The 27,915-nt window shown below is 46.0% G+C and overlaps 1 protein-coding gene across 1 annotated transcript in view; it reads left to right on the plus strand.

Moving 5' to 3' along the window:
- The window catches only part of LOC308286157 (3',5'-cyclic-AMP phosphodiesterase 4B-like), a gene marked incomplete at its 5' end in the record, with an annotated part of 132,469 nt that overhangs the window by 45,067 nt on the left and 59,487 nt on the right, over positions 1–27,915 (plus strand). Inside the window, 2 exons of the mRNA XM_080727113.1 lie at positions 25–95; positions 4,274–4,320. Coding sequence (XP_080583239.1) covers positions 25–95; positions 4,274–4,320 — 118 coding nt within the window. The remainder of the gene's footprint in view (positions 1–24; positions 96–4,273; positions 4,321–27,915) is intronic.

Below are 27,915 nucleotides of genomic sequence, written 5' to 3' on the forward strand. Positions count from 1 at the left end.
TTGCTGATTCTGTTATGTCCATAGGTCCTGGCAAGTCTGCGCACAGTCAGGAACAATTTCACCACATTGACCAACGTACAGTGCTCGTCAAATAAGTAAGTGACCCCACTGTGGCACCAGAAATCGCAGCAAATAAGAAATGTGTTTAATGCTCGGGTGGCGCAGTGGTAAAGTACCTGCCCACCACTTTGGAGTCTAGGGGTACTCCTACTCACTGGGGTAGCACGTGTCAGCAGGGAGTGTTGGGAGGGAGGAGTGGGACGGATGAGGCACTGCATGTCAAATTGTCCTTAAAATAAATAAATGTTGAGAAATGTTGAGCACGTGGAAGGAACACATTATTCCAACCAGTTCCTTTCCCCTCCATCAGGCGCACCGGCTGGCCAGGGGGAAGCAGTATAGAGACCAGGATTAGTGCATGTTTTTGTGAGGGTACATTTTTACCCTAGGTGACACGGGGAGAACATGCAAACCCCACACAGAAAGGCCCTTTTTCCAATGCCACTTAGGGTATGGGCACATAAATGTTGAGATTCATGTCAGTTTTTTATTTTATTTCAACAAGAACCCATTACAAACCATTTGTACACGCTTGGAGTTGCATATCTAGACCTGTAAGAGTTTATAAGTCATTTAGCTGGAGAGGGGACCCCCTGGAACCCCCTCAAAGACCCCACCTCATCTTCTTTTATGTGGGATAACCTGACTTTACAGCTGGGTTTTGACTGTGTCAACATGAATCACTTGGGGGCGCCAGTGGGCCACAGATGTTTCATACAGCAGCCTCTAGTTGACAACTTCAAAGAAAAGAGCTCTCATGCAACTGAGACTTCAGAGAGTTTCAACATCTTACGCTTCCCAAGAGTCCTGTGCTAGTTTTTACCACGGCTGGTTGCATTTGCAATGCTACACTCCTCAGACTGAGGAATTAAAGAGAACAGTACAGTACAGTACAGTACAGTACAGTACAGTACAGTACAGTACAGTACGTGACACCAGTTTGCTGAAATATTTTCATGGTTTTGGGGAGAAGGGTTGAGTGGCATCAGATTAGGGCTGCAGCTGTCGATTATCTTCTTAGCAATCATTCTGTCCCTTACTTTTTCGATTAATGAAATCCTTTTTTGTATTCATTTTTATTTTATTTTTATAAATCAACAAATGACAACAATGCAATACAAAAAGAATGATTAAAAGATGTTTCTTGTTTACTTTTTGAAACTTCAAGTTCTTTGTGCCTATAATAGCATGCCAAAATAGGGATCGGTTATTAATGGATTCATTTATTAAATGATTGATTATCGATATTTATTATTAGAACCATTGATTAATTTCAATGGTAAAAAGATTATAGCAGACAACTCTCATCCCGCACACTACCTCTTCAATCTCCTCCCATCAGGCAGGATACAGAAGCATTAAAAGCAGCAATATGTATATGGCACTTTAAACAAAACTTTATGCACTTCCTATTCTGCTGGGTATTTCCCGTTTGCTATTTTCTTTTCTTGTGTTTATGGATGTTCGTACATGGTGTGCTGCTGCACTGTCCTTGTTTATGTCATTTATGTCTGAGAGTGTACCAAGACAAATTCCTATCAACTATGCGGACATGGCAATAAATTGATCGAATATTGAATCCTAGTTCGATGGCATGATTGGATGGCGAAATCCACATCAGAGTTCAACAATGTTGAACGCCACTGGAGGCCCGTGATGTGAAAATAATAATACCTGTGGGCACTTCAGGAGAGACTACCCACATAAAACATACTGACGGCACTCGACATGGTCTGCATGTGTTTTATTGTTTTGCAGGTGTGACCGACGTGTCGACTTGTGTCTTCCAAACGAGTCAAAACGTTTTGACTCTTGAGGAAGACGAAAGTCGAAACGTCAGTCAACTTTCCCACGGTCATGACCCTGCAAGCCAAATGACATCATGAATACCGTCCTCCGGTGATGTTCAGAACTAGGCCAGATCACAGCCCATATGGGGATGATCTTGAGGTCATTACCAGGACGTCATATGGATTTATGGATTATTGTTATTGTTTGTAATGTTAGTTTAAATATGAGCATGCAAGGTTATATTCTGGGACATATCTGAGACATAGACTAGTTATGAGTTTTATCTGGCCTCGATTGGACCCTCTCTGGTTAAAACAGGACGTCCGTTTTCGTGGGCAGCATTTATGTTGGTTGAAATCAGGTGATATTCTAGGCCAGATCTGACTAGTCATGGTTTGACTTGATCTGGCCCCAATGGAGACGTCACTGATTGGCCCAGGTCCTGACTGGCCCCAATGGAGACGTCACTGATTGGCCCAGGTCCTGACTGGCCCCAATGGAGACGTCACTGATTGGCCCAGGTCCTGACCGCGCTTGCTGCATGGTTACGTGAAAACGATGACCTTTCGCTTGCATGGAATGTAAATGAACGGGAGGTGAATAATTCATTTGCACGTGCGGTCGTGCGTGATCATCATACCCTAACCGTTGAAGTGCACCACCATAAGCCATGTCCTCCCCACAGTGACACATTCAATATGACCTCACAGAATAAGGTCGCTTTGGGCCACGGTAGCGTCAGACACGCACAGGGAAAATCCTCCTCAGTGTTAATGTTTCTCTAAGAATGTAAGAATTTACCCATTATGGTCCAATTTCTACACTGTTTTACACTGTTACTGGCAAGCTATTTATTATATATCTTCTGTCGGGCAGAAACTGTGTCCAACATATTAACTTTTCAGGAATGGAAAAAAGAAAAGAAAATATGTTGGGCTACTGCCTCATCAAAGTTGGTACTATATGGCAGGGGTTCCCTAACTTTTTTGTCTCAGGGCACCACATAAATATTGTTTTAATCCGAGGCACCCCTACATTATAATTTTCACTCCCAGCACCTTATATTTATAGCATATTGTCGTTGTCGGGTTTTGTATGTCCAAAACCGTTCGTTTTGTATTTATCATCTATAAAATGTACTAAACAGCCGATCTACAAGCACACAATGCCTCGCATCGCAAGGCGTTGTGTGCTTGTAGATCGGCTGTTTTCACTAGTTTTGTGCGACAGTCTTGAAGCAGGGCTTTGCTTTACCAAAAGACGTACACATTTGAAACTTGGAGATACAAGGTTTCTGCCAGACAGTGATGATATTTTAGTGATAATGTTGCGAGGAAAATGTTGACATAATAGCCATTTTGGTTAAAACTGACTGAAAATAAACATTTTCAAGTGTTATCAAATTATCTCGCGGCACCCCTGGACTGCCATCACGGCACCCCTGGGTGCCCTGTCACCCACTTTGAAAACCCCTGCTATATGGTGACTTTATACATTGTCAGATAGGCTTTCAGATAGACACTGAATGTGTCCTTATATTATCATCACTTTTCCCAAATAGAGCTAGAGTGGAGTTAGGAGGTTTTTGATAAGGCTGGGCAATAATAAGAAAGTTTATCGATATCGAGGTATCAACATGCAAGGTATACATATCGACAAAGACAGCTTGAAATGAGGTATAGAGCATCGCAGCGGCAGTGGTTTACTGGTCCCACTAAAAAATATCCCATTCATTTCCCCATAGAGTTTTACAAAAATATTTATAACAATTATGTTGAGCCTAGAACCAAGCCATCCAGGATTGCAGTGAATCATGACCATACAACCTTTGATCCTATGTGAAAATATATTTTAATATTAAATTATTTGATATACTACATTTAATAACTACCCTTTGTTTAGCGATTTTCAAAATGTTCTTTTCCTGTCTCCAGACTGGGTCACGCTCACTGATGGGAAAAAATCACCACTTCTGTCAACGTTAGAGACAGAGTCTCATTGACTCTTGTCTCGAGAGATTGGGCAGGCAGTGGACCTAAAGCAGAAAAACATTAAAAACTATATAATGCAATTGTTTTACTAATATATCGTGAGTAATATCGATATCGAGGTATTCAATAACGTTATCGAATATCGAAGGTTTTCCTAATATCACCCAGCCTTAGTTTTTGACCATTAATGTTTTTTTTGTTTTTTTCCCATTCTAATCAATGATGGAAAAAGGTTGAGCATTCAATGGAGTAATTAGACGGTTTAGTCAGTGCACTTTTTTATACTTTTTTTCATTGATTCAATATTTGTAAAACCCACACACAGACGTAAAGGTTTGATATTACACTGATTTTTATACAAATTACATTTTAAGTGTCAAGGTGTTTGGCTTATACAGGAATTTGACTGATCTTTGACTCTCCTCTCGCAGGAGGTCGCCGGCAGCTCCGCCCCCTATCACCAAGGTCTGTCTGTCAGGTGAGTCCTGCTGCAGTACACCCCCACACAGGGGCGTCGCACCAAATTCAAGATTTGCTCACATTTTCAAAAATACTTTAGCTATTTTTCAATAGCTAAAATATAAAATAATTAAGGCCCCTCCACCTTGGGCCCTAGTAACTCAGTTCCCCCCCCCCCCCCCCCCCCCTCCTTGTGACGCCCCTGCCCCCCCCCCCCCCCAGCCATGATGTACTGCAGTGGTTCTCAACCTTTTCAGGCCGCGACCCCTCCAAAATAATCATATTTGAACTGGAGACCCCCCAAACTGCACAAGCACTTGGAATTGCAGGAGTTGGCATTACGTTTAGCTTGACTCGATCCATTCCATTGTGAAAATAGCCAATCTACATGCTCACAACGCATGTAGATCTGCTATTTTTCACAGTTTGTGCATCTAATATTTGACCATTTGACCAACGTTTGACCAGAGGTACTAAAAAGGTCTTTAAAGTCCTTAAATTCTCACTTTAGAAATGTGTACACTTATAATGTATAAGTTTACTGTTTACTGTTGAGTGAGAAAACAATGTTAACATTTAGCTAAACATCTGAGGACCCCCCCAAAATAATTTTGGGATCCCTCTGGGGGTCCCGACCCACAGGTTGAGAACCACTGATGTACTGTACAAGTACTTCCCACTATGTGTCCCACTAGTACTTACCCTGATCTTATAGATCGCTATATTCGTCAAAGAGATTTTGTGTAGCGGGGAAAGGGGGGAACATGCATGGACTCATAGGGGACTCCTAGCCTGGGATCGCTTCACATTTCAGGCTTTGATCCGGACGGGAGCGGAAACCACTCTACGTCATGTTGTAGTTCTCAAAGGACTACAATTTGGCCGGAACTATCAAACCGGAAACCGTTTTCACCCCAAATAATTCCCCTGCGCTCAAGGACATACTTTTAGGGCCTACCCTACCTAATAAACCCCTTGTTTATTGTCATACCTCCAGACAAGGTCCCCCTATGGGATAACCAGCGCCATCTGGCGCTGCAACAGAGATAATCAGCGCCATCTGGCGCTGCAACAGAGTAAAACTCATAAGCTCCCGTACGAGAAATATCATTTGTCGGTAGGGCTGTCAATCACAAACGAGGGCGCCGCCCCCGAGTGTATAAATGCCCTGCGGGCTATCATAACTTCCTCTTCCGCACCTCTGCTTACCTGCAACTAGTGTCGCGAACTCAGCCATATAAGTATAATTTTCTTTAAAGTTTAGCCTAAGCGTTGACTAGGAAAGTCGGCCACTGGCCTTTAGAGATTATTCTCCTGTACGTTTCTAATTCTATTCTTCCTAACAGTTCGGTCTTTTTCTTCACTTTCGCTTTGAGTCTTTACTTCTTCTCTGTACGTTCTGCCACGTGTCTCCCTGCCTTAGCTTAGCTTAGCTTAGCTTCGGTTAGCTCACGATGGCAGCTCGTCGACCTACAGTTAGCAGCCTGCTAGCTAGGGTACCGAAGAAGTGCGGCCTTCCCAGCTGCAAAGGCCTCATCGCCAATGAAGATACACATCCGTTCTGCATTGTCTGCATGGGGGTAGGACACGCCTTGGCCTCTCTGTCCCCTCCGGCCCCGGCCACGGGGGTGAACTGTGCTGAATGCCTCCAGTACGATGTTCCAGCCCTCGAGGCACGATGCGAGATCGCTGCCGCAGGCTACGGCCTTCACACCACGGTCTCCGCCGGAACCCTCCCAGACACCTCTCCTCGTGTGCCGGACAGCGCTGTACGCCACAGCGCTGCTTCTCGCCACGTGGTTAGGCCTCCAGCGGCCTCGCCCTCTGCTAGCTTCGGTAGCCCCGTTGCTAGCGGGTCTGCGGCCCCTGTTTCCACTGCTGTTTCTCCGACGGGCTCGACTGGTGCCGTGCCCAAGAAGAGAACATGCAAGACCGCCCACGTTGTTTCTCCGCCAGCTACAACTTGGACCGCCCCCCCCAAGGAATTCCACCCTCTAGTCGTCGGTGACTTTCCTCTCTCCTTCTCCGTCCCCCAGCTACGGGCTATGCGGCCACCTAGCCCCGTCTCCTGGCATGCTAGCGACGGAGACGAACCGGAGCTAGAGGACTACGACATGGAGGAGTTGGACACGGAGGGTGAGTACTCGGAGGAGGACGAGTCCTCTTTCCCCTCCGGACAGGGCGGAGGCGCGGCCAGGGTGGTTCCTCATGCCGAGGCTTCCATCTCCGCCGCGTCCTCCCAAGCCCCTTCTGCCTCTCTCCCCCCTTCCATGCCGGCTGGGGCGAGAGGGGCAGCGGCGCAAGACCCAGACTCCATCCCCATGGACGAGCTCTCGGTGCTGGAACGCGCCGCCATCCGTTGTGGCCTGGAGCTGCCACTCGGAGATGCGCCACTCGGACCACGGGCTAGGATTCCTCTCCTGGGCCAGGATTTGGAGTCCTCTCCCCCGCGTCGGATGGAAAAGCTACCACTAGTCCCAGGCTTTGCAGAGGCCCTGCATTCAACCTGGACTACACACAAGGACCCCCCCAAGCTCCCCTTCCTGGTCGATTACCGCGACTCAGAGAAGGCGGGAATCCCCTTGTGCCCTCCCATGGACAAGCTGATGGCCCAGTCCCTGGTAGGGAGCCTCAAGCCCAACCATGAGCGGACCGGTCCTGGAGGCCGGCCTCCCCTCAATCTGGCCGTGGGTAAGAAGCCTCCTGGGTTTGCCATAGCCTTTGATGACAAGCAGTCTTCAAGGGTGAGGAACTCTTACAGATCGTCCGCGCTGGCAGCCAGGACGATGAACGCCACCCAGCTGCTGCTTTCCTCCACCAGGCGCCTCCTCAGCGAGATGCGGGAGGTGCCTGACGTGTTGGTGGAGGAAATGGACAAGTCGCTGCGCATGCTGATGGACCTGAATGTCCACGCGATCGAGTGGCTTGGACATGGCATGGATTATTGCATCCAGGCGGAACGTGCCAGGTGGCTAGACAAGGTACAGTGTCCTGGCAGTTCCGGAGAGGAGACCGGGAAGGTCCTGCAAGACCTCCCCGGCCACCCTACCTCCCTCATGGGCGGTGGACTGGAGCTTCTCCGCCAGGAGGTGGCGGATAAGAAGATCACTCTGGAGCTCCTGGGAGCCACGACGGACCCCCAGGTACCCAGAAAGGAAAAGAGACAGGGACGGAGCAAGGCCCCTGGTCAGGCTGACAGGGGGCGCTCTTCCTCCAAGCAGGGGAAACAGAACAATCCCCCTAGGACCCCCTCTTCTTCCTCCGCGGGACCCCCTCGCACTGCAGCGGGGGCTCAGGCCCGCTCTCAATCCCGCCACCCTCCCAGGCACGGGATACCGGCCAGCTCCCACAAAGCCCGTGGGAAGCCGCCGCGAAAGTGACACTGGACTCTGGCGGGGTCCCCCTGAAATTTCAGGGGACCCCCCCTTGCAAGCGCAGACGTTTGGACAATACAAACTATTTTTCTCATGCCAAGAAATCAATGTTTATTCCTCCTCTGTGCTCTCCTCCAGTGCCTGTAATAAAAAGTGTGTTGATGAAACAATGCCTGTTTATTTCAAACCCACCTGCTTTACTACAGACGACCCCATTTTGCATGAATTTAACCAGTGTAGAGAAGTCCAGGCTGGAATTTCTTTCCACTCAGAAAATATCGCTTCCTCCAGTCATGCAGACAGGTTACAAGCAGAATATTTCTCTTTGCAAAATGTTCCCAGACAAGCTAATTCCTATTCACAGTGGTATAGTCTCTCTAGTGTGCAATACCCCTCTGTCTCCACCGAGCGGCACTGTTATGCCGACTCTAGTTCAGGACAGGAGTTTGGTCTTAGCGTCAGGGAAGAAGCCAACACATATCACCCAGGGTCGGCCTCGTCTTCCCGCAAGGAAGCATATAAAGGCCTTAGCACAGGTTATAAACGTAAATACAATTCTCCGAGCCGGGGATTATGTTACTTATGCGATGAACCCTGTCCCCCGGGCTCCACGTTGTGTGTCGCATGTATTATTAACAAGCGAGGCTTCTTGGAGGTCACGTGTTCGTCCCCCACCGGATACGGAAATAAGCGTACCGGAAACGGAAACGCTCTTTCCGCCGGTGACTCCGCGCCTTCCGGCCCGGAGGTCACGTGTTCGTCCCCCACCGGATACGGAAATAAGCGTACCGGAAACGGAAACGCTCTTTCCGCCGGTGACTCCGCGCCTTCCGGCCCGGCGTCTAGCGGATACGGATACGTGCCCGGATATGGAACCTTTCCCTCCCGGCCCAGTAGTTCCGCTCAGGCGGTACAACCCCAAGGCTTCTCCGTTGCTCAGCAACACGTTAGCACAGTGTGCAGAGCAATGGAAACGTTGCAATCCGAATCACTGGGTGTTTCGGACGGTGACGCGGGGTTACAGACTACAGTTCGCGAAAAAACCCTCCCTATCCAGCAAGGTTATTTATACTCGAGCCCGCGGCTTGAAGGCCGATGCCTTGAGGGAGGAGATAAGCTCACTATTGCGCAAGGGCGCTATAGTGGAGTTATCACGCGACCAGAGCCGTTTAGGCTTTTGGAGCCGTTATTTTCTGGTTCAGAAAAAAGGAGGGGGGCTGCGTCCGATTATGGACTTACGTGCTCTGAACAAGCACTTGAAAAAGTTCAAATTCAGGATGTTGACGTCAGAGTCACTGATGAAATCAGTGAGACAGGGGGATTTCCACTGTTCAGTGGACCTGAAGGACGCTTATCAGCACATCCTCATTTATCCCCCACACAGGAAGTTCCTGCGGTTCGCCTTCGAGGGGCGCCTGTACGAGTACACGGTCCTCCCTTTCGGTCTTTCTCTGAGCCCTCGGGTTTTCGTGAAAGTGACCGAGGCAGCCATTGCTCCACTGAGGCATCAGGGAGTCAGGCTGGCGAACTACATAGACGATTGGATGATTTCCGCCGCCTCCTGCTCAGAAGCGGCGCGCCATACCAATCTGGTGTTGTCACACCTGAAGGCCTTGGGTTTCAACGTCAACTTTGGCAAAAGTATGTTGTTACCCTCCCAGCAGATTTCCTTTATAGGAATATCTCTGGACTCGGCCACCATGTCCGCTCGCCTCTCCCCGGAGAGGGTGGACAGGTTTCTGGCTTGTCTGGGCTCCTTCCGACTGAACCAGGTGGTCAGGTACAAGGAGTGCATGAAGTTGACTGGGCTGATGGCTTCAGCAGTGCAACTTCTGCGTCTGGGCAGGTTTCATATGAGACCTTTCCAGCGGTGGTCACTGGCGCTCAGGATTCCTTCCCTGCAAGGGTACAGGAAGGTGACAGTCAGCCAGGTCTGCATGGACGCTCTGGTCCCATGGAGGGACCAGGCGTTGTTGACAAGTGGGGTCTCCATGGGCGAAGTGGTGTCACGCAAGGTGATCACCACAGACGCCAGCCGCTCGGGGTGGGGCGCCACCCACGAGGGGCGCTCAGCCAGGGGTCTTTGGACCCAGGCCATGTTGGAGTACCACATCAACTATCTGGAATTAATGGCGATCTACTTGGCGCTCAAGCATTTCGAACCATTTCTCCGGGGTTGCCATGTCCTGGTCAGGACGGACAACACGGCGGCCCTGTTTTATCTCAACAAACAGGGCGGCCTCTCCTCGCGGACGCTGGATCAGCTGGCGCGCGAGATGACCCTCTGGTGCTTGCCTCGGTTGAGGTCCATCAGAGCCTCCCATGTCCCGGGCCTTCAGAACGGCGGCGCCGATCTGTTGTCCAGGGGGGAGCCTCGTTACGAGGATTGGTCTCTCCACCCTGCGGTGGTGAGGCAGATTTTCTCCAGGTTCGGTCGACCGCGAGTCGATCTCTTTGCCTCCCAGGAGAACGCGAAGTGCCCCCTTTACTTTTCAGTGAGGGGACCTTCTCCTCTGGGGATGGACGCGTTTGCTTACGAATGGCCACAAGGTCTTCTCTACGCGTTTCCACCCCTGGAACTGATTCTTCCCACTCTGGAGAGGATCAGATGTTCCAACCAGGAGGTTCTTCTGGTGACACCATCCAGGGGAGTGTGGAGGTCTCTGATCACCCCACTGCTCTCTCAACCCCCTTGGCGGCTTCCCTTGCTCAGGGATCTGCTGCGCCAGGCAGGGGACGAGATCTTCCATCCAGACCCACGGGGCCTAGACCTGTGGGTTTGGCCCGTGAGAGGGAGAACCTGCTTGCAGCAGGCTTCTCACCGATGGTTGTAGCCACTATTCAGAGTGCTAGAGCCCCCTCTACTAGGGCTGTGTATGATGGAAGATGGAATGCCTTTTTGGACTGGTGTGAGCTACAGGAGCCACCTGTGGTGGCTCATATAGCTTCGGCCCAGAAGGTGTTAGATTTCCTGCAGGACCGCCTGGACCTTGGTCTGGCGTTCTCTACACTGAGGGGTTATTTAGCGGCTATTGATGCCTGCCACCTGGGGGTGGCAGGCAAAGGCCTTTCTAAAATCCCTGAGGTGGTCCAGTTCATGCATGGTGTGGACCATTTGAGACCTGTGACCAGAGCCTTGTTTCCTGTTTGGGATCTACAAGTGGTTCTTGAGGGCCTTTGCAAGGCACCCTTTGAACCGATGGGGAGGACCTCTTTGAAACATTTAAGTTTCAAAACAGCTCTTTTGCTTGCCTTGTCTACGGCTAAGCGTGTGAGCGACCTTCATGCGCTCTCTGTGAGCCCTGATTGTATGAGGTTTCTCAATAATGACTCCAAGGTTCTTCTTAAACCTCATTTGAGTTTTATTCCTAAGAACCGAGTGGTCCCGAAGGAACCTGTTGTTTTGACGGCTTTCCATCCTCCTCCGTTTGCATCAGAGGAGGATAGGCGTCTTCATTGTCTTTGTCCAGTTAGGGCCCTGAAGGCCTACTGTGATAGGACGGTGGACAGCAGGTCTACTTCTCAGCTTTTCGTGGTCATGAATGCCCGTCAACGGAAAGCGGTGTCCAAACCCACTCTGTCGAGATGGCTTGTGGATGCTATTAGGTTGGCTTACACCCGGTCTGGGTCTGAAGTGCCGGAAGCACGTAAGGCCCACAGTACTAGGGGTGTGTCTACCTCTTGGGCTTTGTCCAAAGGTGTCTCCATTGAGGAGATTTGTGCAGCGGCGAATTGGTCTTCGCCGTCTACCTTTGCGACCTACTATCACCTGGACGTTGCGCCTTCTGCTATGGCGCATACGGTTCTGGGTGCTGCTGCCCTTCCTACTATGTAGTGGGGCGGCTCTCTCCCCTTCCTGAGATAGCATGTTGCTGTCTCTAGGATACGTGGGGGGACCCTGAGTTTTTCCCTTATATTATTGCAATTTTATAAGGTGGACCTGTGTCTGCCCTTAGTGCATAAGGCAGGCCTCGGTCTGTCAGGGTCTTTTTCTGTCTGAACACGCCCAGGCCCTGTGGGTCTGGGTCGGATCAGTCCTGAAAGGGGTCACGTCGGTTGACAGGACCTCCTTTCCGGGTGTGGTCGGTGTGCACGACAGTCTTGTCGGTTCATGACTTCTCGGGGAGTATATGAGTCCCATAGGGGGACCTTGTCTGGAGGTATGACAATAAACGTATAGGTTCCGAACGGAACCATGTTTATTTAATACCGGAGGACAAGGTCCCCCGAATAAAGCCCCTCGGTTCGCTAGTTGCGGGCGCAGAGGTGCGGCTTTAGAGGAAGTTATGATAGCCCGCAGGGCTTTTATACACTCGGGGGCGGCGCCCTCGTTTGTGATTGACAGCCCTACCGACAAATGATATTTCTCGTACGGGAGCTTATGAGTTTTACTCTGTTGCAGCGCCAAATGGCGCTGGTTATCTCTGTTGCAGCGCCAGATGGCGCTGGTTATCCCATAGGGGGACCTTGTCCTCCGGTATTAAATAAACATGGTTCCGTTCGGAACCTATACGATGCGGTGTAGTTTGGCTTTTGGAAGATTTGTTTGGTATATGCATCTTTTAGTCCAACTCATAGCAACTGGCAAGACTACACTAGGCTACTCGAGCATTTTAATAGGGATTGGGGAAACAAACTGGGGGAACCAAAACAAAGCGACGCCGCTTCTTCTGCTTGTGGTTTCTGCCAGTAGCTATTTGCCACTATGTGTTTAAATTAGTCTTTTTTTATGTTTTCACCGTTGATACATAATGCATGTGTCGTCGCAGGACCCATACAATAATTCTGGGACCCATTTGAATGTCCACCTGTGGGTCCCGGGACCCATTACATTGAAAACCTAGCAACATCACTGCACTTTGACTATATTTTGATGTAAATACTGTTGTACTTTTACTCAAATAGAGTTTGGAATACAGGCTTTTACTTGCAACAGAGTTCTTTTATATTGTAGTACAGCTGCTTTCACTTGGGTAACACATCTGAGCACCTCTTCCACCGCTGCCCCTTGGAGATGTACAGTACATGTGCAACTCTGTAATCAGGCTTTAGGTTGCCTCGCCCTCACCCTATAACCCAGCCTCAACCTACTGTAACTGTGCAAGTTTGCAAACGAAACGACTGTAGCCTTGTGGTTATGGTTTGGAGGAAACATGCACACAGAGAAAACACACACACACGCGCACGCTGACGTTATTATCTGTGAGATGGAAGGAGAGAGAGAGAGAGACCACAGAGTGCGAGTGAGAGACGGAATAGATACGAGAGAGAGAGAGAGAGGCAGCCCAGAGAGTAGGGCTGCAACTAACGATTATTTTCATAATCGATTAATCGGTCGATTATTTCACCGATTAATCGGATTGTCACATTTATTTAGCTATTACCTTATACATTAGATTTGAGTTTCTTTTAGACATGTTTTAACTAACAAAAAAGACATTAACCCTCTAAGGCCCACTGTTGTAATATTACAACGTTTTTATTTTATCCAAAAAAAGGTTTAAATCATTTTATTTTAGCTCCCCCTACCACCTAAACATCACCATTGGATTCTATTGTTTAGTGTTACAATGCCATTGGCCACAATATTTGCATATAAATACCCCCCACAGGGGCTGACATTCACACCCGCCACACCCGCTGACATTCCAGAGTTTTGACGAACAACATCTCACTTTTTCATGGAAGCTATTCCTCACAAAAACATAAGTAAAATGCCTGTACTATTTTTTTTGGTGATCATTAGAATGTCTAGAACATGTACATATGTTATTATTGTGAAAAATATCCCCCATATGTAAAAATATCCCCCATATGTAAATTAGAGCATGATTTATGATTTATGATTTATGGCTATAGAACCTTACAAAAACATTTTTTTTTAAAAAACATTACATTTTCCTCTTATTAGGACTCCTACAACACCATCTGATTTTTTTCAATTTTTTATTTCAAGTATTTCTATATTTGGGCCTTAGAGGGTTAAAGATGAATAATTCATTCAAAAATACATTACATTTTGCTCAGCTGCCGATTAGGTTTTTAAGAAAAGACGAAAAAATGAATTTTCTGACTGCATACTGATTAAAGAATAGCTACACATTTGTCAGGCTAACAGTACTCTTTTCAAATAGGTAATTTAAAAAAAGAATTCAATTCATATTTTTTGTTCTTGACCCTATATTCCTGCACAGTATTAATACAAATTAGTTGCCGATTCGATTACGATTATTAAATTAGTTGGCAACTAATTGAATAATCGATTCGATTACGATTAATCGATTAATCGTTGCAGCCCTACCAGAGAGACAGCCCAGACAGACAGACAGACAGACAGATCAGAGCGGGAGACCAGAGGGCTCTATGGGTCCAAGGATATGGTTCCAATTTTACACTGTCAGTGTTTTTTTTACTCCGCTGACGAAGACCAACAAGGACAAACCGCGTATGTTGCTCCTCTCCAGTGGCAGCGAGGTAAATAAAATCACATGAAAAGGAGATTCCTTGAGTGCTGGCAACTTCTTCTTTGTCTCGTGTTATTTTGAGCCGTGCACCAAAAATACTTGATCTAATTTGGAGTGTTGCGGGCTTTCTGCTCTGTTGCAGATTACACTGTCAGTGTTAAATGAACATTGAACACCCAGTATTCAGCTGTGTAGATGCAAGGGGAGAGCCAGAGCAGTGTAAGCAGAGTGGCGACACGCTTTGATCTCGCCGCAGACCGGAAGTGGCGTCGCATGGAGCCTGTTCTCATTCTTAGCGAGCCTCTGCTGCTCTTCAGCCCCGTCCGCCCCCATTATAACCGAGGCATTGTCACTCGCTGGTAAGTAGACTTTAATCACGTCTTTCCCCCCCTTTTAACTCCTTCACGGGCCTCTCCAAGATAGACAACATTATTAAAAGGGGTAAAAAGACGTGATTTAGTCTACTTACCAGCGAGTAAAAATGCCTCGGTTATAATGGGGGAGGACGGGGCCGAAGAGCAGCAAAGGCTCGCTAAGAATGAGAACAGGCTCCAGTAAGCTAGGCTAAGCTAGCTTTCCACCATAGAGTAAATAGGCTTTCCACGTTTACAATGGGAGTCGACGTAAGTGTCATAACTCTGTCTTTCTAGGCGTCTGGGGAGAGCAAAGCAGGAGGGGGAGGAGTTGTGGTTGAGATTATGGTTCCTGTGGCGCTACGGTTCCTGCAGGTCTCATTGACGTCACGCTGGCCCACATACGGGCGCTCTGGGCTTCCTATCAGCACAGACGGGGCCGCTAGGAGAGGTCCCCCGGCAGGAAAAAACACGCCAGACACAACATGACCAAAAGGAGTCCCTCGTTGACCTTCCTCCTCCGCTCCCCTCCCTCCCAAAACCTTGACCTTGCCGCCGGCTCGCACCGCAAAACTTTCGGGCAGACACCTTGTATCTCCCAAGTTTCAAATTTATACGTTTCTACGTAAAATAAACCCCTGCTTCGTCATACAAGACAGTCACACAAAACTAGTGAAAATAGACGATCTACAAGCGCGCTTGCAGATCGGCTATTTTCACTAGTTTAAACGATTTTAAAATGATAAATACAAAACGAACGGTTTTGGACATATAAGGTTTCCACCCGACAGCAACGACATCAAGTGTTGTGTCCGCCGCTGATTCTCAGCCTTTTTCTAATGTCAAGGACCTGCGGTTTGATATGCGCCGGTCCACAGACCCCCCATTTGACACGCTTATCTCGGGGACCCCGATGCAGGCACGCTCCGTGCTTGAAGAAGGTTGTGGTGACCGGAACATCGCACAGTGGGCGGGTGCTTTTTATCTGTTTATCATAACTGGACTGACTCTGACAGTGTTCACTCTCGGAGTCGCCTACTGCAGCTATACGCTACTGTATAATGGTCCATTTTAACTCTCTAACTACTAGTAAGACGCCTCAAGGCGACATGCGACCTCGCCCTTGGCTATCTGGCCAGTGATGTACTGTATATCGGACCACTTACCCAGAACATGACCATATGTGGGCCTCGCAGCGCAAGGCGTTGTGAGCTTGTAGATCAGCTATTTTTTGCAATGAGATTTGGCGTAGAGGGGAAAAAGAGACGACTAATTACATAGTGAAAGGTCAAGTTTATTAAGTATTGACGGTTCAAGTGGTTAAATATCTGAAAACACAAATTGACATGAATCCAAAATACACTGACGATTGTGCTGTCAAACAATGAAACTATATGGAATCTATGAAAAGGTTGTGGGGGTCCCTGCTTCATCTCTCTCTCAATTAAGGGGTCCTTGGCCTGAAAACGTTGAAGATCCCTGGTATAAATCGATAGTTGCAGTCTATCCCCCTCCCTATCCTCAGAAGCAAATGGAAGCCTGGATATGAGTGTGTCCACCTGCCACTCTACAACCAACAATGAGTCAATGAACACAGCGTAGGAAGGACGCTCTCAGCCCTCCCGTCGCCTCGTTGTCTTGTTCCTCAATACAATCATTCATTGGCAGGAAAAGGAGAACAGATTTTTCCTGTTTTGCGCCGCCGTCTCTTTTTTGGATGAGGCAATAATATTCCCACTGTTGACGAGCCGCGTCACAGTGTGGGAAGAGGAGTGTACCTGCGTGTTTCCGCGACGGGAGCTCCGTTGTTGACAGCTGCAGCACTGAGTACCTCCATTAAAGAGATTAACGAGGGTGGAAAATTAGACAAACAACACACACACACGTGCCGATTTTGTGAATGGCACACATTTTCTTTGCCTGTAAGCCTCTTTGTGAAAATCATTACTTTGTTGTGTCCACCCAACTAGGGCTGTCACGATTATGACATTTTACATGACGGTTAATTGACACTCAAATAATTGCGATTAACGATTTAATTGTGTTTTTTTAGTACAGGGTTCAAATGACATTAAGCAAGATAAAGATTAGTTGACGTTGACTGTGGCAAGGAACCACAGGGACATTTTGTTTTCGGAAGTAGAAGAGAGAGACATGGAATGACAAAGTCAGTAATGAACCTAATGTACAAATTGTCCCTCTGTAAATGACCTAATTGACAGATTTTAGAAGCAATTATCGCTATTAGCTAATTAGGATTTTGACGTCACTGTCCTTGGAAAGTTTGAGCGTTCTCTGCGTAGGGAATTAGAAATATGTAAGTTGACCAAAGAAATGATCTGTACGGCTGACCCTTCATAGTTGATTAATCAATTAATTAATCGGTTTGATCTTAGTCAACCAAAAATGTTAGCTGAGTCATTTTGAAATCAGTATTAGAACGTTTACTTCTCACCTCCACCAAACAGAAGAGGCTATAGTCTCTGCATGATTGTATGCAGCAGTGGTTCCGACCCTTTATGGATCAGGGCCCACTTGCAGCCCAACCTCTTGTGCATTTTCAGAGCATGTTTATTTTAATGATCAATCAATCAATTGTGTTCTGGCTTGGATCAATGGAACTAAAGTAGTATACCTTCAGTTCACATTTACATAAAATGTTTTATTGCGACCGTTAGGTCGCAAGTTACTATGAAAACCTACACCGGCTGTCTGTCTGTCAGTCAGTCAGTCCCTCCGTCAGTCAGTCCCTCTCTCTGTCCGTCATGTCATGTCGCGTCTTTTGGCCCTACTCTTATCTCTGGCACCGTTGCCCCTATCCATGCCAAACTTTCCACACACACTCCTTGGCTGGCAAACCACAACCTCCGCCCCTGATTCCTCACATACCCCTCTTCTAGCGCCACCATGAGGTTGCTAAGGCCATGCAACCTGACGGTCGCTTATCTCCCGATTAGGGAGTCTTACTGGTGTTATATGATCCTAGAGTTTTGCCAATAATCTTTTGCCTAGAGAGAAAGAACAAGACCACTGTGTGTGTGTGTGTGTGTGTGTGGGGGGGGGGGGGGCATGAAAGAGAAGCAAAGGATAAGCCTAAATCAGATCAGTTGCAGTTGCGTCACTACTGTAGGCCAGCCTACGCTATTAGCCATATTGTTTTTCACACGTGAGTTTACTTTTTATGCTGCACGCTTCTCCTTGGCCCGTTGCACCCCCAAGTCTCATGGGCCAGTGGAGCAACAAAAGCCACACTCACCCGCTGCCGAATTAGATTATGGGCTTTACTCTGAATTATACTTGATAAGTGGTATTTCTCAGGCAAATGGTGCGTTTGTGACGTCTTTTGCCATCAGTGATCAGTGGAAAATCTGCTAGGACTATTTGCTGGCATGAGCTGAATGTAGTCCCAGATGCGTTGAACTTAATCGTCTTAGAAGACCATAGCTATGTTTCACGGCAGTGCTTTTGACCGGCGCACTGAGCTGTTAATGTTTACGTAGTGGTCCCCCAATGCAGTGGTTCTTAAAACGTTTTCATTTCAAGGACCCCTAGTTTGGAATGCATTAGGCCACGGACCCCCATAACTTTGAGAGGTTAATTATACGTGCACACAGTGTGCCATTCACATCTGTCTTGCTTCTAGGGATGGAACGATATGAAAATTTCATATCACGATTATTGTGGCAAAAGAAATCGCGATTTACGATATCGTGATAATCAAAATCCATTATCCTGGGGCGGAACATTGGCAAAAAAATATCCGATCTACAAGCTCACAATGCATCTCGTTGCGATGCGTTGTGAGCTTGTAGATCGGCTATTTTTTGGCAAAGACAATTCTCCTTTTGCACAAAGTAGTGCATTGCAAGATAGAGGGCGCCAGATCCCTTTTAGTCACACCCTACCACTACTTCCTGTTCATCCACAGAGCATTGATTCTAGTTGTTTTCTCCATTAGATTTCTTTTCACTTTTTTCAACTTTTATTACTTGGGATGGTAAAAAGACAAATAAAATGTAATTTGACAAGTAATAAAAGTTGAAAAAAGTGAAAGCACTTTAATCTAATGGAGAAAACAACTAGAATCAATGCTCAGTGGATGAACAGGAAGTAGTGGTAGGGTGTGACTAAAAGGGATCTGGCGCCCTCTATCTTGCAATGCACTACTTTGTGCAAAAGGAGAACTGATATAGTGAAAAAAAGACTGTATCAAGTATGTATATTATAAGTACCTTTTACCAATTATAGAGGGTTTACAGTAAGTGGTACCGGATATGCAGCTCTGCAAATAAAAAGTGAATTGATCCCAGTGCATGACAGAGGACGATATCACAATATGATAAATCTCCACGATACGATTATCGTGAGTGTTTTTTTATCACGATAAACGATAATATCGCTTATCGTCCCATCCCTACTTGCTTCTGAATCCATTGGTCCCATGCTTATCTGTCTTTGTTGCACGTGCATGCCTGATTCTTCACAATGGACATCTGTTTGTGCAGGCCCATTCCCACAAAGGCCTGTGTAGAGGTCAGGTGGAAAGTAAACATACAGTTACTCAAGTACTTAAAGGGGCACTCCACCACTTTTCAACCTATGTTCATATAATTGGTCCTCACTCAAAAATAGCTTTTTTCTTTTTTTTTTTTTTTTTCTCAGAGGAGGGCTGTGGGCAGGTCAGAAACCCATAGTCTTGTGACATGATTGTCAATCCAGCTTATAGAAACTGCAGGCTTTCTATTCCTGAAAAGTTGCAATTTTAAAGTGGAAGCCATTGTTCTCGCGATAATAAAAATCTAAATATTTTTTTCAAAAATATTGATTAATTTTTTTTTTGGAAAATGATGATGTCACAAGACTATGGATTCTGAACTTCCCACAGCTCTCCTAGGAGACTTGGAGTAGAAAAAAATTGTGATATTTTATCATGAACATTAGTGAGGACCTATTATATGAAGACAGGTTGAAAAGTGGTGAACTACTCCTTTAAGTACAGTTTTGAGTGACTACTACTTCACTTGACTATTTCCATTTTCAATACTTTATATTTCTACTCCACTACACCTCAGTGTCAAATATTGTAATTTTTCATTATGTCTTCCTTCTCAAATTTAGATTATTAATACAAAACATACATTAACCACATGAGCCCTGTTTTATAAAATAGCCAATCTACTGTTCAAGTCCACAACGCATTAGATTGTGATGCTTTGAGAGCTTGTAGACCTGCTATTTTTATTATTTATTTTGTTATGTTTGACACAGGATTTACTTTGTTCTGTAAATACATTTCAATGCTAAACACTCTTGTACTTATTCTTACTCGAGTGACATTTTACTTGAGTTACGTATTTCTGATCATACATGTTTTTGAATAGATTACTATTTCTATGCATTTAATGTATTGATGTTGATGTAATGATGTTTAGTTTAGTTTATTAAGGATTCCCGTTAGTCTACACACCGTAGTGGAGACTATTCTTCCTGGGGTCCAGGCAGAAAACATAACAATATAAGACATAAAATGCAGTAATCAGTGATGTCATTACGTGCGCATCCCGCATCAAAAACTCATTCAAGTCACCCAGGGACTCATTCATGTCATGGTCCTGGGGTCCCGGGGATGCGCCTCCATTGGAGTCCATGTTAAAATAATTTACCACGTCGCGGTAAAAGAAAAAAAAAAATAGACACCACCATTGTTCATGGGTGAAAGCATCCTACTTTACCCTACGTTAACACAAATAAAATCCACGTAGAAAGTCTTAAACAGGCGATAGAAACGTCAATGTTTTGATTCCACCGACGTCCGACGCCATTTTGCGCGCGTAAACTTTATATTGAGGACTCATAAAACTTTTCTGGGACCCATTTGAATGACCACCTGTGGGTCCCGGGACCCATTACATTGAAAACCTAGTAACATCACTGAATTATTAATTCATATACAGTCTTTCTGCTAGGCCTTGGGCCTATTTCACCTCCCAGGTGCCCATGGTGGACTGGACTTTATTAAGCACTTTGTTTGTTTGGGGCTAATTAAGTCGCTCTGCCCGAACCCATGTAAACACCAGAACATGACGATCGGGGCTTGGTCTCTACGACCATGCGTGAGCTACGATGGGCTTACGATGGGCTAAAATCGCTTTGGGAAACCCGGCCATCATGTTTATACTAGGAGGAAGATGTATTTCCAATGTTGTGTCTTTTTGTGTCCAATTTTGGGGATGTGTCTTTCTGCAAGGAAACACCCCAACACAATTATACAGTTACTGATGAAGGGAAATGACTGCTAAAAATGTGTATATACATATACATTTTTTAATAGTCTTAAAGTTGAATATAATTGGTAAATGGTGCATTTATATAGCGCTTTTATCCAAAGCGCTTTACAGAGATTTTGCATTACATTCACCCATTCACGCACACATTCATACACCGGTGGCAGAGGAAACCATGCAAGGCACCAACCAGCTCACCGGGAGCAATGTGGGGTTCAGAGTCTTGCCCAGGGACCCTTCGACATTAACTCAGGGGGAGCCTGGATTCGAACTGGGAACCCTTCGGGAACCCTTCGTGCTCTAATAACGGTTTCTCTACCCCTGGGCTATGCCGCCCCCATAATTCCTTTAAGTAAAAAAAAATAAAGTGACTGCTCTTCCACCCCCGAGTCGGCGTGCAACTCAAAACCACATGACTCGACTAAGCAGCAGAATCTGAGCTGACTGCCCTCCACGGCTCCACTCGAGCCTACACATTTTTTGCCATGCGAACCACGGAGAGACACGTGAGTGTGTGCGTACATGCTCGGGGTGTGGGCCCCTCTCTTCAGTGAGCATTGCTTTGCTCATCCACCTTTTGTCTTCTTTTCGCCCCAGCCCGCGTCATCCAGAGCTACTGTAAATGGACCGTAATGTGAAACAGGTTTGTTCTGGCATGGTAATGAGGCGGGGGTGGAGTCTTGTGTGTGCTGATTATCATGCACTTCTGTGGCACTTCTTGATGAGCAAATTCTGCTGTTGTCGGGTGGAAACCTTGTATGTCCAGAACCATTCGTTTTATATTTATCATTTTAGAAACGATTTAGAATAGTGAAAACAGCCGATCTACAAGCACACAATGCCTCGCACCGCGAGGCGTTGTGTGCTTGTAGATCTGCTGTTTTCACTATTCTTATGCGACGGTCTTGTGTGATGAAGCAGGGCTTTACTTTACGAAAAAACGTAAAAATGTGAAACTTGGAGATACGAGGTTTCTGCCTGACAGTGACGATAATTGTATTTAGGGAAAAAGCCACAGGATGTGTGCTTGGTTGCAGCGCACGTCACACGGTGGTTTTGCAATTCTTGCATCGTCCTCTTTTCTGAAATGTCCTTCTTTTGCACGCGTCTGTGTATGCACACACCTTTGTGATTAGTGTGTGTGTGTGTGTGTGCGTGTGTGCGTGTGTGCGTGCGTGCGTGCGTGCGTGTGTGTGTGTGTGTGTGTGTGTGTGTGTGTGTGTGTGTGTGTGTGTGTGTATTACTGTGCTGCACTTGTGAGGGTTAGGGTTAGGGCCAAATCTCCCCACAAATATAGTTGCAATTGAGAAACAGACATTTTGAGGACAGTGGTCCCGGTCCTCACAAGATAAACGGGTTCTTATGGTTGAAAAGGGTTTGGTTATGCTTACAATTAAGCTTCAAAAAATATTTTTAAATACTTCAAATAGCTGATCTACATTGACACGTTGTTAGCTCCGTGATCAGCTATTTGAACTATTTAAAGATTATTTTTTGGGGGGATTTTTATGTCTTTATTTGATAGGATAGTAGACTGACAGGAAACGGGGAGAAAGACGGGGAGTGACACGCGGCAAGGGTCGTCCGGACCGGGAATCGAACTGGCGACGCCGCCAGGCTACACAAAGCCCATGTGGTATGCGCCCGGGCCAGTAGGCCAGCAGGCGCCCCTTAATTTCAACTATTTAAAGATATTTTTCAAATGGTAAAAAAATAATAATAATAAGCCAAAGAAGTTTAGGGATAAAGGACAAGGCATGAAAATGAAAATGAAAATAGGGCCCTTAGAGTTTACAGTAGGTTGAGGGGTTGGGTTTGGAGGTTTTGCCTGATTTATACCTGATTTTATAGTTGCACGCCGACGTAGCACTAGCATGAGGCTTGGGCTTAAAAATGCAAAAGAATATAGAATAATAATGAAATGGCAGTCACACAATTGATGTCCTAATGTGTGTGCACAGGGGCATCACAAGGGGTAGTAAAGTGGGACTGAGTTACTAGGGCCCAAGGTGGAGGGGCCCTAGTAACTTTAGCTATTGAAAAATAGCAGATATACAAGCTCACAGCGCGCGCTGCGAGCTTGTAGATCTGCTATTTTTTGAAAAGTCGTGAAAATGTGCGCAAATCTTTGAATACATGTATTTTTTAAGTGAACATTTGTAACTCAAATTTTGCTTCTGGGGGTCCCTGGAACTAAATATTTTGAGATGGGGGGGGGGGGGGTCCTTCACATGAAAAAGTTTGAGCATCACTGACATGGAAACATAGGTTTCTTAGCACACATTTTCACGTTTTTTCAAAAATAGCAGATCTACAAGCTCGCAGCGCGGCACTTGGTGCCGCGCTGTGAGCTTGTATATCTGCTATTTTTCAATAGTCAACATTCACGGGGGGCCCCGCAGTGAATCCTTGTACCCAGGGCCCAGAATTTGGTGTGACGCCCCTGTGTGTGTGCGTGCGCGCGAGTGACCCACTTGCAAGGCCTGAATGGCAGAGGGAGGGAAGCGGTGTTGTTTTTACCTGCATTTAAGGAGGTTATGTTTTTGCACCCATCGTCTGTTTGTTTCCTCATCCGACTGTGACAAACATCCTGGACAGGGACGTGCTGGACCCCTGATTCAGCCCGGGAAAAAAGAGTTGGAGAGGCCCTCATTGCGCGCTATAGAGAGAGATCTCTCTCTATAGCGCTGCTGCTACTCAAAGATTTGCCATTTCAGATCAAGTGACAAGCCAGTGGGCCAATTACATGAATTAGGCCTATATTTCGTTGTTGTCGGGTGGAAACCTTGTATGTCCAAAACCGTTTGTTTTGTATTTATCATTTAAAAAATGATTTAAACTAGTGAAAACAGCCGATCTACAAGCACACAACGCCTCGCAGTGTGAGGCGTTGTGTGCTTGTAGATCTGCTGTTTTCACTACTTTTGTGCAAACAGTTTAATTTTTACTTTTGTGCAAACAGTTTAATTTTTTCCTAATGGCCTGGACCGGCCCGAGAATGAACCGGCCGTTCGGGAGTTGTCCCGCTTTTCCCAATGGCCAGCACGTCCCTGATCCTGGATCTCCTAAAAGGAACGGCTGGACTGCCATGAACATTCCATGCTCCCTCAGTCAGTCTGTCTGTCCGTCACGTGACGTCACAGACTTTTCCCCTACTCATATCTCCGCCACCGTTGCCCCTATCCATGCCAAACTTTGCACACACACTGCTTGGCTGCCAAACCACAACCCCCATCCCTCATTTCTTACACATGCCCCTCTTCTAGCCCCCACCTTGAGGCCGATTCTTGCAAAACACATTTTTGGACACTGCTCCTACACATTTTGGCCTAAAATCTAGTGTTGTAGTCGAGTCCACCTAAAGCGAGCCCAAGTCAAGTCCAAGTCATATGAGGTTCGAGTCCGAGTCGAGTCCGAGTCATGACCCCCTGGGAGGGGGCCGAGTCCGAGTCGAGTCCGAGACCGACGGGAGTCGAGTCCGAGTCGAGTCCGAGTCTGACGGGAGGCGAGACTGAATCGAGTCCCCAAAACCCGGCTACAGAAAACAACCTTTTTTTGTTGTTGTTTTTGTTTAGTTGTTTTGGGGGAATGAGGGTTCTTTGTTCTTTATTAAAACAATAATAGGTCTCCTCAAATTACCTTTGGTTGCTGTGGTTTAGACCAGATGGAGGGATTATATCTCCAAACTGGCTTGGGAACGCCTCTGTATACTCCCTGAGGGAGTGGAGGAAGTTGCTCGGGATAAGGAAATCTGGAGGTCTCAGTTGGAACTGTTACCCCCGCGACCCGATTCCGGCTAAGCGTTTGATGCCGGTTCACAGCCAAAATATCCAGCTCCATGTAGCCGGCACCTTAGGTTTGAGGGCATTTTACAGTAGGCTACTCCATTGCTGAATGTGATGTTGTGAGCCAAATGCAATTGTAAATGTCTGCTCGTTTTTACATAATGACATCAATCACATATGGTGAATGATGGATTCATTTATGTTCAGTCTCTCTCTAAATTAGTACCAGGGTTGGGAAGGTTACTTTTAAAAAGTATTCCTTACTTAAAGGTATTAACTAGTTACTGCCGCTACCATTTTTCCCAAACAGACATTAGAGTTTCAGACATTAGAAAATGTTTCCCCCGGGCAGAGAACAAGTAGGCCTACTTTTGAGTGCCAATATAATAGTACAAATAAGACTTATACTGTAGTACAATATCCCAAATCACAGGCGATGATTATCTGGTCTAATGTCATGATATTAAAAAAATAATATTAATTACAAAATAATTATACTAATGTAGTCTAGGCTATAACATTTTAAACATTGCTGTTTTAGCTCTGTCGTTGTAATAGAGCTGCATGATTATGGCAAAACTTATTAAACAAAATGTTATCTTAATGAAAAACTATTTTATTTTGACCAAAAATAAATTATTAGTTTCCCCATTCAAACACATTACATGCCTGTTTGCATTTCATTATTTAAGGTGATAAATACCTTTGATTTGTCTCAACCTCTCTAGGGGGACTTAAAACGTTACACTTCTCTCTGTTAATCAGTGTAGCCTACTTTGTTAAACTTTCGGACGAGGCTTGCTTAACGAGTATTAATAGTTTACAGCTGGAAAGAAAACAAGACGTTGCATCTTAATCCAGCAGTGCGCGTGGATGATTTAAACTACACACAACATCGTGTTTGGAAGCTGTTTACTACACTATGGAATTATTTATTTGGAACACAACACGAGGATATACTGCAGGTAGGAGAAAAGAAAAGTAAAGTGGACTGTGTTGTCTGCTGGCTGCCGCTGCAGGGGCTCAGTGTGTGTGTGCGTGTGTGTGTGTGTGTGCGTGCGTGCTACAGTAGTGCGTGTGCTTATCAGATGCGCGTCAGATAGCCTATGCTGCATTACTTAACGCTCTTAATGTTAACGTTAATGGGCTCCTCAACATATGGATATACATTTCTTCCTTTGCATTGTACTGACTTGACTTGACTCGAGTGGACTTGGCGGGGGGCGAGTCCCGAGTCAAATGGTCCGAGACCGAGACGAGTCCAAGTCAAATTGAGGGCGAGACCGAGACGAGACCGAGTCAATGAAAATTGGACTCGAGTCCTGACTCGAGACGAGTCATTGACTCGAGTACTACAACACTACTAAAATCACGCAAAGCGGTACACAGTATGTGTCATAATTCAACACAACACCTATGTTACACATTTGCTCCACCTACATACTGTACTAACATATCTCCTACTACTTGACCCTGTTACAGCTAAACCCCACATTATCTGGCCCTACCTAAGCAATACATGTGCCATGCACATCCCCCTACATCCAGGAAACAATGGCACTTACAGGCCTTTTTGCTATTTGTGTATACATGTGACCTGACGGTCGCTTATCTCCCGATTAGGGAGTCTTACTGGTAGTGTCGGGCTGGAACTACAGATCCTTTTCTTACTGATTATTCTACTTTTCCGATTAATTCATACGTAAGATTCAGACTGCAGACAAAAGTAAACAGAGTGTGTGTGTGTGTGTGTGTGTGTGTGTGTGTGTGTGTGTGTGTGTGTGTGTGTGTGTGTGTGTGTGTGTGTGTGTGTGTGTGTGTGTGTGTGTGTGTGTGTGTGTGTGTGTGTGTGTGTGTGTGTGTGTGTGTGTGTGTGTGTGTGTGTGTGTGTGTGTGTGTGTGTGTGTGTGTGTGTGTGTGTGTGTGTGTGTGTGTGTGTGTGTGTGTGTGTGTGTGTGTGTGTGTGTGTGTGTGTGTGTGTGTGTGTGTGTGTGTGTGTGTGTGTGTGCGTGCGTGCGTGCGTGCGTGCGTGCGTGCGTGCGTGCGTGCGTGCGTGCGTGCGTGCGTGCGTGCGTGCGTGCGTGCGTGCGTGCGTGCGTGTTAGATAAAACAAAAGTGTTCAACAGCCCTTTCTTTCTCCAGAAATGAGTCAGATATTTCTGGTTGGCGTGGTGTGGTGTTGACATTGACATTGGCCATGTTATTTCCTTCCAGTCAAAGGAATGCAGATCAAAGTGACATTATGTTAGTCACACCAGACCACGCTCCTGATAATTCACACCTACATCACAGTGTTTAACGCTGCATGACGTTCAGCTATTGGGATCCTCATCCGATCAGTGTTGATTTCGTCGACTAAAACTATGACGAAAAAAAAATCACTGACGAAAACTAAATAAAAACTAAGCTGTGATGACTAAAATTAAGACTAAATATATTGACAATTTCGTCAACGAAATAAAAACTAGACAACAACTTTAGGGAGGGACTAGTGGAGAAGAGAGTCATTTTATGTTTGGTTGCTCTCAGGTGCTGCGACGCATTGTGAGCTTGTAAATCGGCTATTTTCAGCACACAACCAAGTGTAAAATCAGTCATTACGATGCCATCAAGGCCTGCCAAAATACATTTTCAGTTGACTAAATCAACTGTAGATTTTAGTCGCCTAAAAACTAAAAAAATTGGCAATTTTACAAGCTCTACAAACTCACAATGCAGCGTGTTGTGAGTTGGCTTGTAGCTTGGCTATTTTCGGTGAAGGGATTTGATGAAGAGGAACAAATACATTGTAGTTGGGGATGACTGCGGTCAACTAAGTATAATACGGTTTAAGTGAGTTAAACACTCACAATGCGACGCGTTGGGATGTTATACATATACTATTTTCACTATTTTTGAATGTTTGGTAATTTTGGGGATATAATATAATGACGTCAAAATTAGGAAGGGGGGACTCTACTCTATTGTAGGAGCCACGTCAGTTAAAGTGTTGTGTAAACATTCTGCCCTGTGAGTTTTGGCACAGCATTGCGATAATATTGCATTATTAGCAGGGCGCTATACTCAGGATCCATGTTTGGGTCACGGGCCATTTTTTATGGGTTGTGGGTAAATATCCTCTTAAATTAAAATAAAATGTTTAGGAAGTGGTGAAAATGATCCGCAAGCTCGCACCGCTGCATGAAGCGACCTTGTAAATCTGCTATTTTCACAAGTTTGGGTCCTGGGCAAACGACTCATTTCATTTAGACCAATAGGCCAATTTTACGTTTTACGTTTCCGTAAAAGGGTTATTTTATTAATCTAAAAGTCTTTCTTCTCAATAATTATTCGATTACTATAATTTGATTTACC

Source organism: Nannobrachium achirus (assembly GCF_963921795.1).
Source record: "Nannobrachium achirus genome assembly, chromosome: 5".
NCBI lineage: Eukaryota > Metazoa > Chordata > Actinopteri > Myctophiformes > Myctophidae > Nannobrachium > Nannobrachium achirus.